General features: G+C 30.2%; 1 protein-coding gene across 1 annotated transcript; it reads left to right on the top strand.

Moving 5' to 3' along the window:
* The first annotated feature begins 4517 nt into the window (after positions 1 to 4517).
* On the top strand, positions 4518 to 17402 carry LOC143046330 (phospholipase B-like 1). Its single transcript, XM_076219434.1, has 10 exons — positions 4518 to 4619; positions 5496 to 5715; positions 8264 to 8483; positions 8982 to 9143; positions 9615 to 9759; positions 10993 to 11193; positions 11790 to 11930; positions 12371 to 12556; positions 15086 to 15192; positions 15547 to 17402. Exons 1-10 carry the CDS (start codon positions 4562 to 4564, stop codon positions 15718 to 15720), a joined length of 1614 nt encoding a protein of 537 aa, XP_076075549.1. The 5' UTR covers positions 4518 to 4561; the 3' UTR covers positions 15721 to 17402.
* The last annotated feature ends 110 nt before the right edge of the window (positions 17403 to 17512 follow it).

The raw sequence follows: 17512 nt of genomic DNA, 5'->3' as shown, positions 1-17512 counted from the left end.
ATATATCGGATTTATGTTTTGACAGTAATAAAAACTTCAAAGTCACTGATTGACCAGTGTCAAATACTCAAAAGGTGTTTATTCACTAATAAGTAATGTGTTTAGAGCACAGGAAAGTGTCACTTTTTTTATCCTCTTACATAAAACTGGAGAGTTTCCAAATGTTGCATTTTTTAACTTCTTTTTGCAATTTACACCTTTACTTCTTCTTCTTGGTATAAGCCTCCTTTAATTAGGAGCACCTCCAAATATATATATGGAGTTTTCCCTTAACTTAAAATTATTTTTTTTTTATAATAAGGTTTCATTTGAATTTGCTTTTTAATATGCATAAAATGTACATTAAAAGGAGGTTTCATTTAATAAGATCTATGTATTAAAATAATAATAGTTTAAGATGTAAGAATTTAATAAAATCTAAAAAGGCAGATTTTCTCAGTGGAATGTTATATGTACTTCATGATCAATTGTATATTAAAATCTTTAAAAAGTTATAAAAACTTGTTTTGTCACCATCAATAGATTTTAAAAGGTTATATAAATGATAAGCACCATATAATAGATGTATAAGGCTGTTGAGGATAGGAGTGATCTTTAAATATTTAAGATTCTTACAATTATTATTAAATTAAATGACAGACTCTGTGTTGGTACTATATATATGTTACTTATGATAATCATTGTTCTCATTTGGTTGTCAGTTCTTCCACTTTATGATATATGTATCTTTATATAACTATATATATATATGCACATTATGTGTTTCTATTTGTTGTCTAAAATTTTTTTAGTCTCTCTATGTGCATTTGAAATAGCATGTTTCTAGTTTTGTTTTCAATGTTTTCCATGAATTTTTCACAGCTATCAAACAACTCCTTGTATTTTGAACAGTCTATTAGCAATTGTACTATTGCAGTTTTGCTCATGAAGGTGCAGTTCCATTTTGCTGGAGTGATTTTATCAGTGATCTCTTTTCTTATATCAAGGAAATATTTTTCTCTCATAGTACTGAGTATGGGACATGTTGTCAGGAAATGAGTTATGTCTTCATTGGCAGTTTTACATAATTGGCAAGTTGGATCTACTGTATAAGGAGTGAATTTATGTTGATCTGCCTGAAGTATATATGTTCCAGTTATCATTCTAGTCTTGATTATTGCTTTTCTAAGTTCAAAACGAGGCAAATGCTTTATTTTCCAGACTTGGTGATGTTTATTGATCTCGAAGTTTTCCGTATTCATGAATTTTAAGCTAGTTTTTCTTTCAGATTCTATTAAGGTCTTGTCCTTCCAAAATTTGTCTACTTTCAGTTTGATAGTTCTTTTCCATTGTTCTTTCTTTGGAACATTGCTTTTAAGTTGTATAATGGTTGGAAGTTCATACAGATCTAAGATATCCATAACTCTAGAAAAGAAGCTATTTTTGTTATCAAAATTTGTTGTTATTTGTCTTTCTATAAGCTGATGTATTTTTTTATTTTCACATGTTAGTAGTGCAAGTAGGAGAGACAATACTCTTTTATGAATTTCTGCTTCTATTGGTAGTGCTCCTAACAGTAGTAACACTGCAGAATTGGCAGTTCTTTCTGGAAGAGATTGTAACTGGCGAAGATTTTTTCTATGAAATTTTTCCAACTGTTCAATATCAGATCTGGTTAGAGGTAACACTTCTAATCCATAAATTAACCTTGGAATGACATAAGTTTGTAGATTTGAAATGAGGTTGGGGGGTCTAGACCATTTGTACCATGACACCCTGATCCCATAAGAGCATATTTAGTTCTTCTTGCTAATTTTATTCTCTCTTGTACATTTATATGACTTTCGTTGTTTTCAGCTCTTGTTAATCCAAGGTGTACACCTGATTTAGCAATTGTTACATCATTTCCATCAAGTGTCCATTTGTAATCACTTTTTGTTTTTGAACAATCTATGATTTGGGTTTTTGTTGGATGTATGCTGTAGTGGTGTTCATTTGCATATCTTCCAAGCACATTTAGCATTAGTTGTAGTTCATGCTTGTCATTCGATATAAAGGCTATATCGTCGGCGCAAGTTGGTGATCCTACATATATATTTCCTAATTGGTATCCTATTGAATTTTGTTCTAATTCTACTAGGAGATCTTGGACAAAGATTTTGTATAGATGGGTTGATAATATTCCTCCCTGTCTTACACCTTGTTTAATTTGGAAGGGTTTACTTATACCATCAAGCCATTTAACTTTTGTAGTTAGATCAGAATATAGTTCTGTTAATATTTTCCAATATATTGGATGGATTTCTTGATTAAGCATTTTATCCATCAGTATAGTGTGTTGGACTACATCAAATGCTGATTTTACATCCAGAATATTTATATAAAAATTGTCATTCCCCTTTTTCTTCTCATATCTAGCTTCTGAAATAATTAAGCTTGCCATGATTGGCGATAGACCTTTGGTGAATCCAAATTGGAGGTCTGTTTTTGGCTCTATCATCAGTTTGTTTAGAAATGAGTATTCAAAGGTTTTCCCAGTTATTGGTGTTACTGTTATGCCTCTATAGTTACTGGTCTCTGTTGGGTCTTTTTCTTTCTTAAGTACTGGTGTGAGTATACCGGATTTGAAAAATAATGGTACCTTTCTGTGTATCAAAATGTTGTTAAATATTGTCTTCATCGCTGGTGCTATTGTGCTCTTGGCATATTTAAGATGTTCAGCTGTAAGTCCAAATTCATCCGGACTTTTTTTGGTGTTGAGACAATCTATTGCTTTCTCTATGTCTGTGTCTGTAAAGAGTTCAGGATTGTGTTCGTACTCTTCTAAGGCCTCTTGTACATAGTTTTGTCGAATTTTGCATAGATTTAGGTAGGAATTGTCATATATTTCTTCTTTTGGGACACTGAGGTCTTCATAATATTGTGCAAATCTTTTCCTTTGATCTTCATGACAAAATATATACTCTCCATCTATTTTCAGACAATTGGTTGTAGTTCGGCTGTTGCTTCTGCCTCTATTTATCATTCTGTAAAAAAGCTGAGTATTAGGGTTATCCATTATTTGTTGGTAAAATGTTTGTCTATCTATTGCATGTTCTGCTCTTTGCTTACTTCTTAATTTCTTTTTCTCATTTCTTAATTCAATTGCTAGGTGGTGTTCTTTTGGTTTCCCTATGTCTTGCCATTTCTTATATATTTCCCTACAAGATTTCAGAATTATAAGTACTTCTGGCGAGGCTTTCCATTTTGGTCCCTTGGTTTGTAATAGCTTAGTTGGAACTGATCTTTTTCCTGCCTTATTTAGTGTTTCCATTAATACTTTTAATTGAATATTGACATCCTTTACATGTTTTCTAATGAATCAAATTTGCCATGCACAGTCACAATTCAGTACATTCCACAACACTGGTTAACCTTTTTCAAAAAAAAAATCACGAGATAATCTTTACTAGTTCTAGTTGTTCTACATGTACCCAACCTGAAAAACTTGTAAAAACAAAATTATAGAGCATTTGCAATTGCGAATATCCCACAATCTATTGCATTAAATTTTATCTTTAAAAGCTTTTCCTAAAATTAAAGCTAAATATCTTCATTATCACACACTCGCTTTACGGTTGACATGACAGAATATACAAATACACAGATTCGATGACAGATCGTTAAGTTTAGCACGTGCCAACTAAATATTTAGGTATACGACGACTCATGGGACACTTTTTATGAAATTCATCTATTATCGAATTAATATTTTTATCTTTTCCCAAAATTTAATGCTAAAACTTAACAACGAATTATAATAACAAAAAGTAATAATCTATCCAACTTTCGATTTTGATTTGAAACAAATTTGTCCATAAGTTGAGACATAATAAGTAAAATATAACAATTATAGGTAAACTCTTCTCGACAATTTCAGCCATTTGTTTCTTAAAATTTAGCAGAGTAGGCTACTGTCCTGGCAGATTTTTTTGGTGTTAATGACATAAAAGTTCATATAATTTTATATTTTCATAAAGCTTATATTCTAAACTTTCCAATGAACTAACATTTGTTTACCAGACCTTTATTTTGAAGAAGATATTTAACTTTGTATTTGTATTTTGAAATAATTTCAACAAAATTTCCAACGTGAAAGGCCACTGTCCTGGCAGATTTTTTTACCTTTAAAAGCTGAAAAAAATATTAAATTATAGATTTTTAGAATGATTATTTCATAATCTTTATAATCGTACAAAAATATTATGCCAGACAGTTGTTTTGGGAAAAATATTTCAATTATAAGTAAACTTTTCTCGGCAATTTCAGCCATTTTTTTCATAAAATTAAACTGTCCTGGCAGATTTTTTTTAACTTAGTTATTATTTATTTTTATATTTTTTTGCAAATAATATAAGTAAATATCATGTTCTTTATTATGCAATTTAAATTTTAACAATATGTTGAGTAAAACAAAAGTTACAGATAAAAACGTATCGAAAATAACTGTCCTGGTTTTATCTGTCCTGTTAATAGACCTTCCCTAAAAAACACATGACTATCATGTGATCACGAATGTACTTTCCCTTTGCTGAAAGACAGGATGGAGATTACACTTACATTTGTTCTGGTTGTGGTAATTTGCTACAGTGTATCTTGTGGTAATAAGTTCATGTATTTTTAATGTTTAAGATTTGTAAATGCCCTTTGGTGACTGATTTTTATTTTACAAAAACAATCTTTATGTTTGATAGTCATGATCAGTCATTAAGGTTCATGTGGACCCTTTGGCTAATATAGCTGCATTTTCACCTTACAATTTACTCTGAGTGCAGACACACCTGTGTATCTGCAAAAGTTTTAAGGCATAAAATGCCCTAGATAAATAAATTTCAAATATGTTAGTTTTCTGTTTTAATTGAATTGTTTTACATATATATAGTCATTTCTGCAGTGGTGGATCCAGAAATCTATAAGTGGTGGCCCACTGACTGCCTAAGAGGGGCCTGCTCCTGTCACGCTTTAGTGATTCCCTATATAACCAACCAAAATTTTTCCAGAAAAGGGGGGACCTGGGCCCCTAAATCTGCCCCTGTACAGGGCCTTTTATAGCTGACTATGTGGTATGGGCTTTGTACATTGTTGAAAGCCATACGGTGACCTATAGTTGTTGATTACTGTGTCATTTTGGTCTCTTGTGGAGTGTTGTCTCATTGGCAATCATACCACATCTTTTTTTTCATATTTATATGTTTTAGAAAAATTAAACACTTGAACAGGATTTTGAAGTGCACTTTTTTTCATTCTTCCAGAAGGTGCCAAAATAAACTAAGTTGGGAAAAAGGTTTGAGAACTTCCCCACAGGTAATAATTGAAGTGAGCTGTTTTGATTCATAACAAATAATTGGTGATTTAGACTGTGTACATGAGTGGACCATTTCAACTGTTTGTAAATTTCATCATTTTCTGCAGTGACGAAATAAAGCTAGTGCACTGCAAAATGCATTATTTTTTATTATGTTAAACTTTACTTTCAGGAGAGTACAATTATGGAAGTGTGTACTGTTCAGCCAAAAAGTGTACTTATAAGAAAGGTGTACTGGATTACTCTCATTCAACAGCTGTAGGAGTATACAATGATACATTGATGGAGACAGGATGGGGGATCCTAGATATTATTTCAGGCAATGGAAAACCAGCTGATGATATAGACATAATGTATGCTGCTGGTTATATAGAGGGAGCACTAACAGCCCCGTAAGTTTATCTTGGACAGCAGTGGCTGATCCAGATCTTTTTATGAGGGGGGCCCACATTTCTTACTTCAGTGATTCCCTTTATGAGCAACCAAATTTTCCCAAGAAAAAGGGGGGACTTGATCTGTCTATTGTTGTTTTTTTCGGCGAATCTACCAACTTTACCTAAACATTTAGGATATTTGTTGTTTTTCAGGCAAATCTACCAACATTACCTAAACATTAAGGATATTTGTTGTTTTTCAGGTGAATCTGCCAACATTACCTAAACAGTAAAGATTTCCATTCTCAATTTTATTAAGGATATTTGTTGATTTTCAGGCGAATCTACCAACGTTACCTAAACATTAAGGATATTTGTTGTTTTTCAGGTGAATCTGCCAACATTACCTAAACAGTAAAGATACTTGTTGTTTTTCAGGGGAATCTACCAACATTACCTAAACATTAAAGATGTTTGTTGTTTTTCAGGTGAATCTACCAACATTACCTGAATATTAAGGATAATTGTTGTTTTTCAGTTGAATCTACCAACATTACCTAAACATTAAGGATATTTGTTGTTTTTCAGGCGAATCTACCAACATTACCTAAACAATATAGATGTTTGTTGTTTTTCTGGTGAATCTACCAACGTTACCTGAATATTAAGGATAATTGTTGTTTTTCAGTTGAATCTACCAACATTACCTAAACATTAAGGATATTTGTTGTTTTTCAGGCGAATCTACCAACATTTCCTAAACATTAAGGATGTTTGTTGTTTTTCAGGTGAATCTACCAGCATTACCTAAACATTAAGGATGTTTGTTGTTTTTCAGGTGAATCTACCAACATTACCTAAACATTAAGGATATTTGTTGTTTTTCAGGAGAATCTACAAACATTACCTAAACAGAATCTACCAACATTACCTAAACATTAAGAGGATATTTGTTGTTTTTCAGGAGAATCTCCCAACATTACCTAAACATTAAGAATATTTGTTGTTTTTCAGGAGAATCTACCAACATTACCTAAACATTAAGGATATTTGTTGTTTTTCAGGCGAATCTACCAACATTACCTAAACATTAAGGATGTTTGTTGTTTTTCAGGTGAATCTACCAGCATTACCTAAACATTAAGGATGTTTGTTTTTTTCAGGTGAATCTACCAGCATTACCTAAACATTAAGGATGTTTGTTTTTTTCAGGTGAATCTACCAACATTACCTAAACATAAAGGATATTTGTTGATTTTCAGGAGTATCTCCCAACATTACCTAAACATTAAGAATATTTGTTGTTTTTCAGGTGAATCTACCAACAATACCTGAATATTATGGATAATTGTTGTTTTTCAGGCGAATCTACCAACATGACCTAAACATTAAGGATATTTGTTGTTTTTCAGGCGAATCTACAAACATTACCAAAACAGAATCTACCAACATTACCTAAACATTAAGAATATTTGTTGTTTTTCAGGAGAATCTACCAACATTACCTAAACATTAAGGATATTTGTTGTTTTTCAGGAGAATCTACCAACATTACCTAAACATTAAGAATATTTGTTGTTTTTCAGGTGAATCTACCAACATTACCTAAACATTAAGGATATTTGTTGTTTTTCAGGAGAATCTACCAACATTACCTAAACATTAAGGATATTTGTTGTTTTTCAGGCGAATCTACCAACATTACCTAAACAATATAGATGTTTGTTGTTTTTCTGGTGAATCTACCAACGTTACCTGAATATTAAGGATAATTGTTGTTTTTCAGGCGAATCTACCAACATTTCCTAAACATTAAGGATGTTTGTTGTTTTTCAGGTGAATCTACCAGCATTACCTAAACATTAAGGATGTTTGTTGTTTTTCAGGTGAATCTACCAACATTACCTAAACATTAAGAATATTTGTTGTTTTTCAGGCGAATCTACCAACATGACCTAAACATTAAGGATATTTGTTGTTTTTCAGGAGAATCTACCAACATTACCTAAACATTAAGAATATTTGTTGTTTTTCAGGAGAATCTACCAACATTACCTAAACATTAAGAATATTTGTTGTTTTTCAGGCGAATCTACCAACATTATAAAAACAGTAAGGGTATTTTATTGTTTTTACCAACATTACCTAAACATTACGGATATTTGTTGATTTTCAGGTGAATCTCCCAACATTACCTAAACATTAAGGATATTTGTTGATTTTCAGGAGAATCTCCCAACATTATCTAAACATTAAGAATATTTGTTGTTTAGCAACATTACCTGAATTATAGATTTTTGTTGTTTTTCATGCGAATCTACCAACATTACAAAAACATGAAGGATTTTTTGTTGTTTTCTGACGAATCTACCAACATTACCTAACTTAAAGATATTTGTTGTTATTCAGGCGAATATACCAACATTACCTCAATTAAAGATTTTTGTTGTTTTTCATGTGAATATACCAACATTACCAAAATTAAAGATTTTTGGTTTTTTTTTCTTCAGGTGAATCTACCAACATTACCTATTCTTAACAGTAAGGATATTTTGTTGTTTTTCAGGCGAATCTACCAACACTACCTTAACATTAAGGACATTTTCCTGAAAGATATGTCTACTCAAGCTATCACAGATCTCAAAGAATTTCTCAAAACTCAAGATAAATGGATGAGAAAGCAAATAGAGAGCATTACACCAAAAGATCCATTATGGAGACATGTTGCCATGGTGATAGCACAGTATGATGGATTGGTTGATGGATATAAAGCCACTGCTGAGCAGGTAACATATTTATTTTTAATTATGTCTCATTTCCCTTCAGAATTTCTGATTAAAACCATTTTTAGTTGTGTATTTTTCAGTGAAAAAAAAGTTAGATTTTTTTCTTGTGTACATTTTATTGTAAAAAAAATATTGATCTGGCAAATTTTGCATCATGGTAAACAGACCTGCTGATTACTATTGTGAAAAACAATTACTTACCATGGCTTTCATTTAACAATTTGCATTCAAAATGATTTTTTTTTTTTTAAGTTACACATCCCTATATATGAACAAAAAGTAATATGGGTCATACAAGTGTATAAATATAGCAAGCCATGAATTACACATGTTACACTAAGTCTTGAAAACTTTGAAATATGATAACAGACTGAAAAATCCCCCCCCCCCCCCCCCCAAAAAAAAAAAAAAACCCAACAAAAAACAAAAACAAAACAAAAAGTAATTAAGATACATTGTATTGGTATTTCTTATGACTTTTAGTTTATTCTGTTTTAGGATTTAGAAGTATTTGCATTCCAAGTGTTGAATGGAGCGGGAGATTTGATAGATTTAGTGAAGGCATTAAACCCAGCCTCTATACCCAATTGGAGAGCATTTACTCCAGCTGAAGCTAGGTCATATGTTCAAAGAACAGGCATGTGTTCAGCCCTTATTAAGGTATAGTATAGAATAGAAGGAAATCTTTAAGTCTTGAATGTTGACAGAGGTTCAAATGTGCCATTCATAATGAAAAAAACATTAGTTACAAAAAAATTATTATTATCATCTTATATATTCAATTTTTATTTGATGATATATTTAGATGTAAAGACTTTTGTTATAAATATGTATTGTACTTATCATCAACCAATATTGAACTTGTATGATGGGTGCCGTATACGGTGCAGGAAATTCTTACCCTTCTGGAGCACCTGATATCACTCCTGGTTTTTAGTGGAGTTCGTGTTGTTTCTTATTTATTATTTATAACTGCTGATGTCAATGTCTTTCGGTTTTTTGAGTCTTTGTTTTCTCCTTGGTTTTGATCCTGATTGTCTTGTATCATTTGCTATTCTTAAACAAACTTTATGAGTGAGTTTATATCAGCTTGGCTACAATGGGAATAATTCTAAAATTACTTGATTACAGGTTTTAGGAGCCTATGAAGATATTTTTATGTCACATTCCAGTTGGTTTGAGTACCAGGCCACAATGAGAATATATAAACATTACAACTTTAATGTAAAAGATTCAGCTTCATCGGCTAAAAAGATCTCATTTTCAAGTTATCCAGGTAAAATATTAAGCTCAAGGAAAATGTGTAGGTTTAAACACATTGATATATAGATCTTGTACCTCCTTTTCTTATCATAAAATTTAACCTGACAGCAATCTGTCTAAAATGCCTAGTAATAGTAATGTAATCTTATTGTTAATAGCTAGTTTAATATTGGGAGGGAGCGTTTAGAAAATATTTATCCACATTAGTAGTAAATGGTGAATTTTATGTTTGCATAATTGGAAATCAACCAACAGAATTGCTAGATTAATGAATGTGAACTTGTTACCTTTGTAGTAAATTATTACTGAAATAATCAGAATTATTACAATATTCATCAAGTGTTGATCCACATGCAGGCCCTAGATGTCACTGATTGTTTTATCTTCATACCTTTATATAAAAGGCATGTGATAGATATAGGAAGATGACCCTATCACATTACCATATTGACTTGAATTTATGTACAGTACTCAATATTCTTTTCACAATGTCAGAAAAATTTCAAATATATATGTTTATTATTGACACTTATTCATAAATTTGAGGATTCTAATGCATCTTTAACCATTAGATGAGGATATTACAGCAAAAAAAAAAACATAGAGAAAAAAAAGTCAGATTAAAGTCATAAGAAACGAGTGACTGGTGAAAAATAATGTTCATCCAATTCTTGAACCAATGCATGTATATATCATTAACTTAGTCCTCTATGCACGATTTTATCATTTTTTACGCAAATATATGGTATAATCGTCAATTTTTTTTCTATCTGTCTGTTATGATTTAACAAATATGGCTACTCATTAAATGCCGTGTTTTGAAGCCGAAGTTTACCGATTGTCACCTTATAGTAAATAATCAACAAAAAACATGGGTTTTTAGCACGTGTTTAACATATACAATCAGGTAATTGTTAATTTTAATGACAGATTCATGCATATTGCTATCACCTGATTTTTACGAGGAGGGTCACGCTTAGGTCACTATGCATACGGAAAATATGCCGGCGAATTGCTTCCTGGCAGCAAGCAATTAAAAACAAGTAAACTTCTTCTAAATGTGGACAAATTAAAGAATTTTCCACAGAAAAAAGTATATGTACATAATTTGTATAATGAAAACTATACATTTAGTTTTAAAAAACATATGCATAATTTGTTTTTAATTTGAGGTTTCTTATGACTTTAACAAATAAATCTATTCTGATTATATGCCATTTTATTCAAAGCTCTGATTTTATTTTAGGTTTCCTGGAGTCATTAGATGATTTTTACTTAATGAGCAGTAATATGGTCATGTTACAGACAACAAATAACGTCTTTAATCAAACTCTGTATAAACTTGTACAGCCACAATCCTTGTTGGCATGGCAACGAGTCAGAGTGGCTAACATGATGGCATCGTCTGGTAAACAATGGGCTGATGTCTTCTCTTTGTACAATTCGGGTGAGTTAAATAAGATTCAAATTGTATTAAACTAAGAAACAATCTTAATTTAAACTTTTAAAAAGTTTTAGATATACATATTAGGGAATATATATATATATATTAAAACACAAAAGTATTGTCATTTTATATGTATTTTTGGCAAGGTTGAATGAAGTCCAAATCCAGCAAAATCAGCTCATAGTATGGTGATGTTGGGCAGATTGGTAGAGACAGACAATGAGAAACCCAGATCTCTGGAACTTCACTGGAATATTGCACATACGTTGTAGTTTTGCTGCTTTTGCACCTGCTATAATGTATTTGCTTGAAGAATCTCATTTTTTCCAGACTTTGGAACTAAGTCTTTTTTTCAGAAAAAATTGTGAAAGAGGATACAAGGTGTGTGTACTCAATTTCTCCTACAGTTGGAGACCCACAGCAATACCATACATTTGCATCAAGACAACCCCAATTGTTGACATAAACTGCAATATATTTTGATTAACATTAATGTTCATTACATATAAGCCTCATATTCAGGAATAATAAGGATTTTTTAGATAAAAATTATCTTGTAAAATCTGATTGTATTAATTGTTTTTTTTTATATACAGGTACCTATAACAACCAGTACATGATAATTGATATGAAGAAAATATCACTCGGTAAATCTATAGATGATAACGCCCTCTGGATTGTAGAGCAGATTCCTTCCCTTGTCAAATCAGCTGATACTACCAGTATTCTACGAACAGGTAACATGAACTTATCAGATTTATGTAGATACACGAAATTTAAGATCATTATATAGAATAACAAACTTTCTTTGAATCTTCATGAGTACCACTTAAATGGCTACAAAATCTATTTATTAATAATTGGATCCTATTGAAACCAAAATTGGTCATTTAGAATTTAATCTTTGAATCATTGAATCATTAGCAAAGACACACAAAATAAAAAATGCAAGAAGTAGAACTATAAGTAATTATCCTACAAATAATGTTGAATCTACAGTCTGCTCCATTATTCACTAGTAAAATTTAAGTTGAACTAGTAAGTTTTTGCAAAACTTAGTTTAGACACATAGGAAAAATGTCAGAATACTAGTCTTCCGTGAGCATGGTGAGTAGATGGAAAAGATTTTGGTGCAGACTGAATCTACACTGTGGATACATTTTCCATATTTGTTTAGGTTACTGGCCATCCTACAATGTGCCATTCTTTGAAGAAATATACAATATGAGCGGGTATCCTGGCTATGTGGCTCAGCATGGAACAGAGTTCTCATATCAACTTGCTCCACGAGCCAAGATCTTCCGTCGAGATGAAGGAAAGGTTGTTGATCTGATGTCAATGAAGAAAATAATGAGATACAATGGTATGTTAAGTCATTCTTACTTTTTCATTCAATGTGTGAAAAATATTTTCATCAAAAATAATTCACTAAAGAAGTAAAAATAATGGACTATGCAGAATCAAACGGAATAGATGGGGCTATAATATTTGTTGATTTTACAAAAGCTTTTGATTCTTTGGAATGGGAATTTATGTTAAGTATTTAATGAATCATTCATATCATGGGTGGAAACATTATATAAGGGAATACAGTCGCATGTAATAAATAATGGATGGGTATCCGAAATTTTTAAAAACTCTAGAGGAATCCGTCAAGGGTGTCCTTTATCGGCTTTACTTTTTGTTTAATCGGTCGAATTTATGGCCGAGCTATTGAGGCAAACCGCAGACATTAAAAGTTTTCGTATTACTATAGATAATAAAACACATAGCATCAAAATATCACAATTAGCTGATGATACAACTCTGTTTTGTAGTTGAAAATCAGATATATCTAAAGCTATGAATACAATGTATAATTGAAACATTTGGTTCTTTCTCAGGGTTGAAGCTAAACCGTAATAAAACAGAAGGAATTTGGATTGCTTAAAAACAGCGTAGATAAGATTAAGGGCATACGCTGGACAGACAAACCCGTCAAAGCTTTAGGCATTTATTATGGTCACGATAGACTTCAATGTGAAAAGTTAAATTGGGAACCTAAAATAGATCGCGATAACATGAAATCATTAATTAAAACATGGGAAAAAAGAAAATTAACAATGGTTGGGAAAATATTGAGCATAAAATCTTTAATATTACCAAAATTTACATTTTTGGCTACTTCGAGCAAAGTTCCAGATATTTACTTGAAAGAAATTGAAAGCTGCTGTTTCAAATATATTTGGGAAGGAAAAAATGACAAAGTAAAAAGAAACACACTTATTGGCGAATACCAAAAAGGGGGGTTAAGAATGATCGATTTTGACAGTTATTTTACAGCACTGAAAGCCTCATGTTTCTCTAAATTAACAACAACCAATATGCCGAATTGGAAGATTATTCCTACTAAATATTTTAACAATCTTGGTAAAAACTTTCTTGTTTTTAACATGAATTTAGATAATATTAAATCAATAGATGGACTTGGAAAAATACCCGATTTTTATTTACAAGTAATTTCAAGTTGGGTTAAAACAGGAGGAGTTATATCAACATTTTCTAATCACTTTTCTAATATTAGAAAACAGATTATTTGGGGAAATAAATATATTAAATATCGCAACAAATGCTTATTTTTCCCGAACTGGGTTAAAAGTGGATTGGTTTATATTAACGACATATTGGATCGTGAAGGACATTTATCCGAAAGTTGTTTTTTTAAAAAGTTGATTAATAAAACAAACTGGATTGCAAAGTTTAAGATGTTAAAATCCTGCATCCCAAAAGAATGGATGCAAGTTTTAAAAAAAGAAAACTCCCTTAAGAGTATAATCAATATATGTAAGGTTAAATTAAGATGGCAAAATAAACAAATTGAAACAAAAGATATCAACAATAAAATACTCTATAAAACTTTAGTAGATAAAAATATACAAAGCCAATTGGTATCAACATTTGGACAAGATATTTAAAATTAGAATACGTACCACAGATGTCATTTGTATACGATTTTATATTTAAAATTTTAAAGGAAAATAAGTTAAAAATTTTCAGATGGAAACTGCTTCAATATGTTATTCCTACAAAGCAGCTACTATTAAAGTGGAAAATATCTGAGAACGATAAATGCAATTTTTGTAAAACAAAAGAAGAAGATTATTTGCATTTCTTTATTACATGTTCATTTTTGAAAGATTTTTGGGAGAAAGTACATTATCTTCTAGCAAAAATGAATTTTCAAAACAAGATATTAGCAAAACATATAGTATTTGGATACAAAATATCAGATCAAGGGTAAAACGGTTTTAATTATTTCTTGAAAATTATAGGTTTTTGTATTTACAAGTTGTACTATGTATCCGAGCAAAAACGGAAATTTTTAGATGTGTACGCTTTGTTTATAAAGGTGCAACGAAGGTTTATGAATGAGAACAAAACAGTATTGATATAATTGATGGAAAAAAAAATAATGTTTATATTTTATTATATTCTGTGTATTTTCTTGGATACTCAGAACGTATTTCACAGGGATACTTTATTGAAGCTTGGACAATGAAGTAAAGTTGTAACAAGCAATTTGAAGAATAAAGAATATTTATTTGTTGTTAAAAAAAAAAAGAAGTAAAAAGAATATTTCATATTTATAAAAAGAGGACATGGTATGATTACCAATGAGATAACTCTCCACCAGAGACCAAATGGCAACTATAGGTCACTGTTTAGCTTTCAACAATGAGACAAAGAAACAGCAAAAAATCACAAAAATAATCAAAATACTTTAGTCTTAAACAAAAGACAAATGCTTATACATTTTACGAGATCAAATATTTTATAAAATTATTATATTTTGTGATTGTTGCAGAGTTTTAAATTTTGAAATTTTTATTACCATGGTTTTTAATGTTTACAGACTACGAGAATGATCCTTACTCTGAAGGTGATTCCTGTAATGCCATCTGTTGCCGTGGTGATCTAAAGAAAGATAATCCTCGTCCAGATGGTTGTTACGATACAAAGGTAATATTATCAGAATATACATTTTTTTTCTTCAGTCAAGGATGTATTAATGCAGTAGAGAGTTTATAATCTTTTGTAAATGGTCATTTAATAAAGATCTGATTAAAATGAACTTCACTATTTTGCTAAATTAAAGTCAGTTCAAAGATAACTCAATCTAGAGCTATTTATAAACATCTCTTTATATAAATAATTGATTTATGCGTTTAAAAGTAACAGTAAGCAGGTAAGTAAGAGATAACTTTCATTTACTACTTATTCAGGAATGTTTTTTGTAAAAGAAACAAGGAACATGTTTTTTATGAGTTACTTATCTTATGACATGTTTTATTAATTTTTCTCTGTAAATTGCAGGTTTCAAACCTTGCCATGGCAATGAATTTCACAGCAGACATAATTAATGGACCAACACGTGGAACAGATTTACCTGTGTTTGTTTGGTCAGATGTCTATAAACAATCTCATGTTGGTTTACCTGAGAAATATGACTTCAACTTTATTAGAACTGCTCCAAAATGGAATGTTTGAATCTTCTTCATTCAATTGGAGATTTGTACTTAACATTTACATCACCTCTAGTCAGTCAAAATTATCTCCCTTTCTTAATGCCATTTCTTTTTAAAGATTCATATGATTCTCAAAATGTTTATAAGGTAGAAATTAATTTTTTTGAACTTGTATATTGTTTTATTATAAACGTTTCATGAATTGTAAGAACTCACAAATTAAGAACTTCAAATATAGACATAACATCAAAGTTCAGGCAAATACTTAATAGTCAAACACGCTGAAAATGAAAGAGAAAATAGAAATTGCTTGAAAATTATTTGGATTTAATGATCTATGCTTTACGTCCATCAGCAAATATCACACTCATAGTCAAAATATGACATGCATAATAAGAATGGTAGAATAATAACAGAATTAGTTGAATTAAAGTGGTCATTTTGGTACAAACCTATTTAGAGGGTAGAATTTGAAAACAGAGCTCCAAAGCCTCCAATATGTAATTCTTGGAGGAGAACATGTTATAATGTTCTTGTGATAATCATTTTATCATGTTAAATCAAATAAAATATAATCAAATCAAATGCATTGTACAAAACTGGCTTCCATCCTATGGTACGTTTATAAGTTCACAACTTATAATGTCAACTACAGTTTAAAAGTAACAAATATATTTAACATTACAATACACACACATATATATTATTTTATAAATTGTTTGTAATAGACTAGCATTTGTAATAAATTAACTTATTAAAAAGATTATATTTTTTTTCATAATGTCACATTGACAAAACTTCCTCTTTACAGCATTTAGCATTTTCAAAAATGTAGCAAGATTTTTCAAAGTATTTGAATTATTTGTATAAAAAAGGCTTATTAATGTATCTTTGTAACAGTTTAGTTACTTTGGCACCATAATGGTAAACAAATTCTTCCTATATCAGTTATGTTGCAAATGTTATAACACATGTTGTTTCAATTCCAAGTATTTATTATTCAAATAGCAAACCTACATTTGAACAAAAAGATTGTATAAAGACAAAGCTTATAAAAAATCCAGTCCTATACAAGATGGATTGTATAATCTGATATTAAATAATATATTTTTTATATTTCATTGAACAGTATTGATTGCAGCAAGTCAAGGGAGACAATATTTTCTTCTTGAATTTTTAATATATGATAAGTAGATATTAGTGAGTTCTTAGCAATTCTCTACTTTAAATAATTTATTTTTAATTTGTGATTTTCAATCTGTTAAACAGATTGAAATTTATTATTATATATTATATTTTTGTATTAGAAGAGGATATGCACCTTGATAGGATTTCTGACATATAAGTTATTGCCTTAAGAATGTTTATGAATTGAATGATTTGATTACAAACTAGACATTGTCTCAGTAAGCATCTCATATATATATATATATATATAGGTCTGAAATGTCAGAGCTGAAGTCTGTAGTAATTGATTATTTTTTTTTAACTATTTTGTTTATTGATATTATTTGTTTTTGTGTGAGATTTGTATTCCACATTCCACAGCATTATAGCCTGAATCTAATTAATGAACATGTGCCACTGTTTTTTTATCTGAATAAATTTGTCAGAAAAAAACATTTATTTATGAATCTGTTCATTAATGGAGTTAGTATTAAACTAGAAGAGGATTCTAACTGACAAAGCTTCCTCACTAATAAAGATTATTGTTTGTTTTCTTTGAAAATTGAATATAAAACACAATGTACTATGATAGCTAATGAGACAATGTTCCACCAGACACCAAATAATGTAAGTTATAAACAACAATA

This window comes from Mytilus galloprovincialis, chromosome 9, assembly GCF_965363235.1.
Source record: "Mytilus galloprovincialis chromosome 9, xbMytGall1.hap1.1, whole genome shotgun sequence".
In the NCBI taxonomy this organism is placed as follows: domain Eukaryota; kingdom Metazoa; phylum Mollusca; class Bivalvia; order Mytilida; family Mytilidae; genus Mytilus; species Mytilus galloprovincialis.
The sequence above is the reverse complement of the archived record's forward strand: the minus strand, read 5'-3'. Positions and strand labels throughout refer to the sequence as shown.

Bases quoted from the DNA above. Each gene is read 5' to 3' on its own strand.
- LOC143046330 (XM_076219434.1), top strand. From the start codon at position 4,562: ATGGAGATTACACTTACATTTGTTCTGGTTGTGGTAATTTGCTACAGT. The intron at 8,484-8,981 runs GTAACATATTTA...ATTCTGTTTTAG, and splicing joins ATAAAGCCACTGCTGAGCAG to GATTTAGAAGTATTTGCATT. The intron at 9,144-9,614 runs GTATAGTATAGA...ACTTGATTACAG, and splicing joins TGTGTTCAGCCCTTATTAAG to GTTTTAGGAGCCTATGAAGA.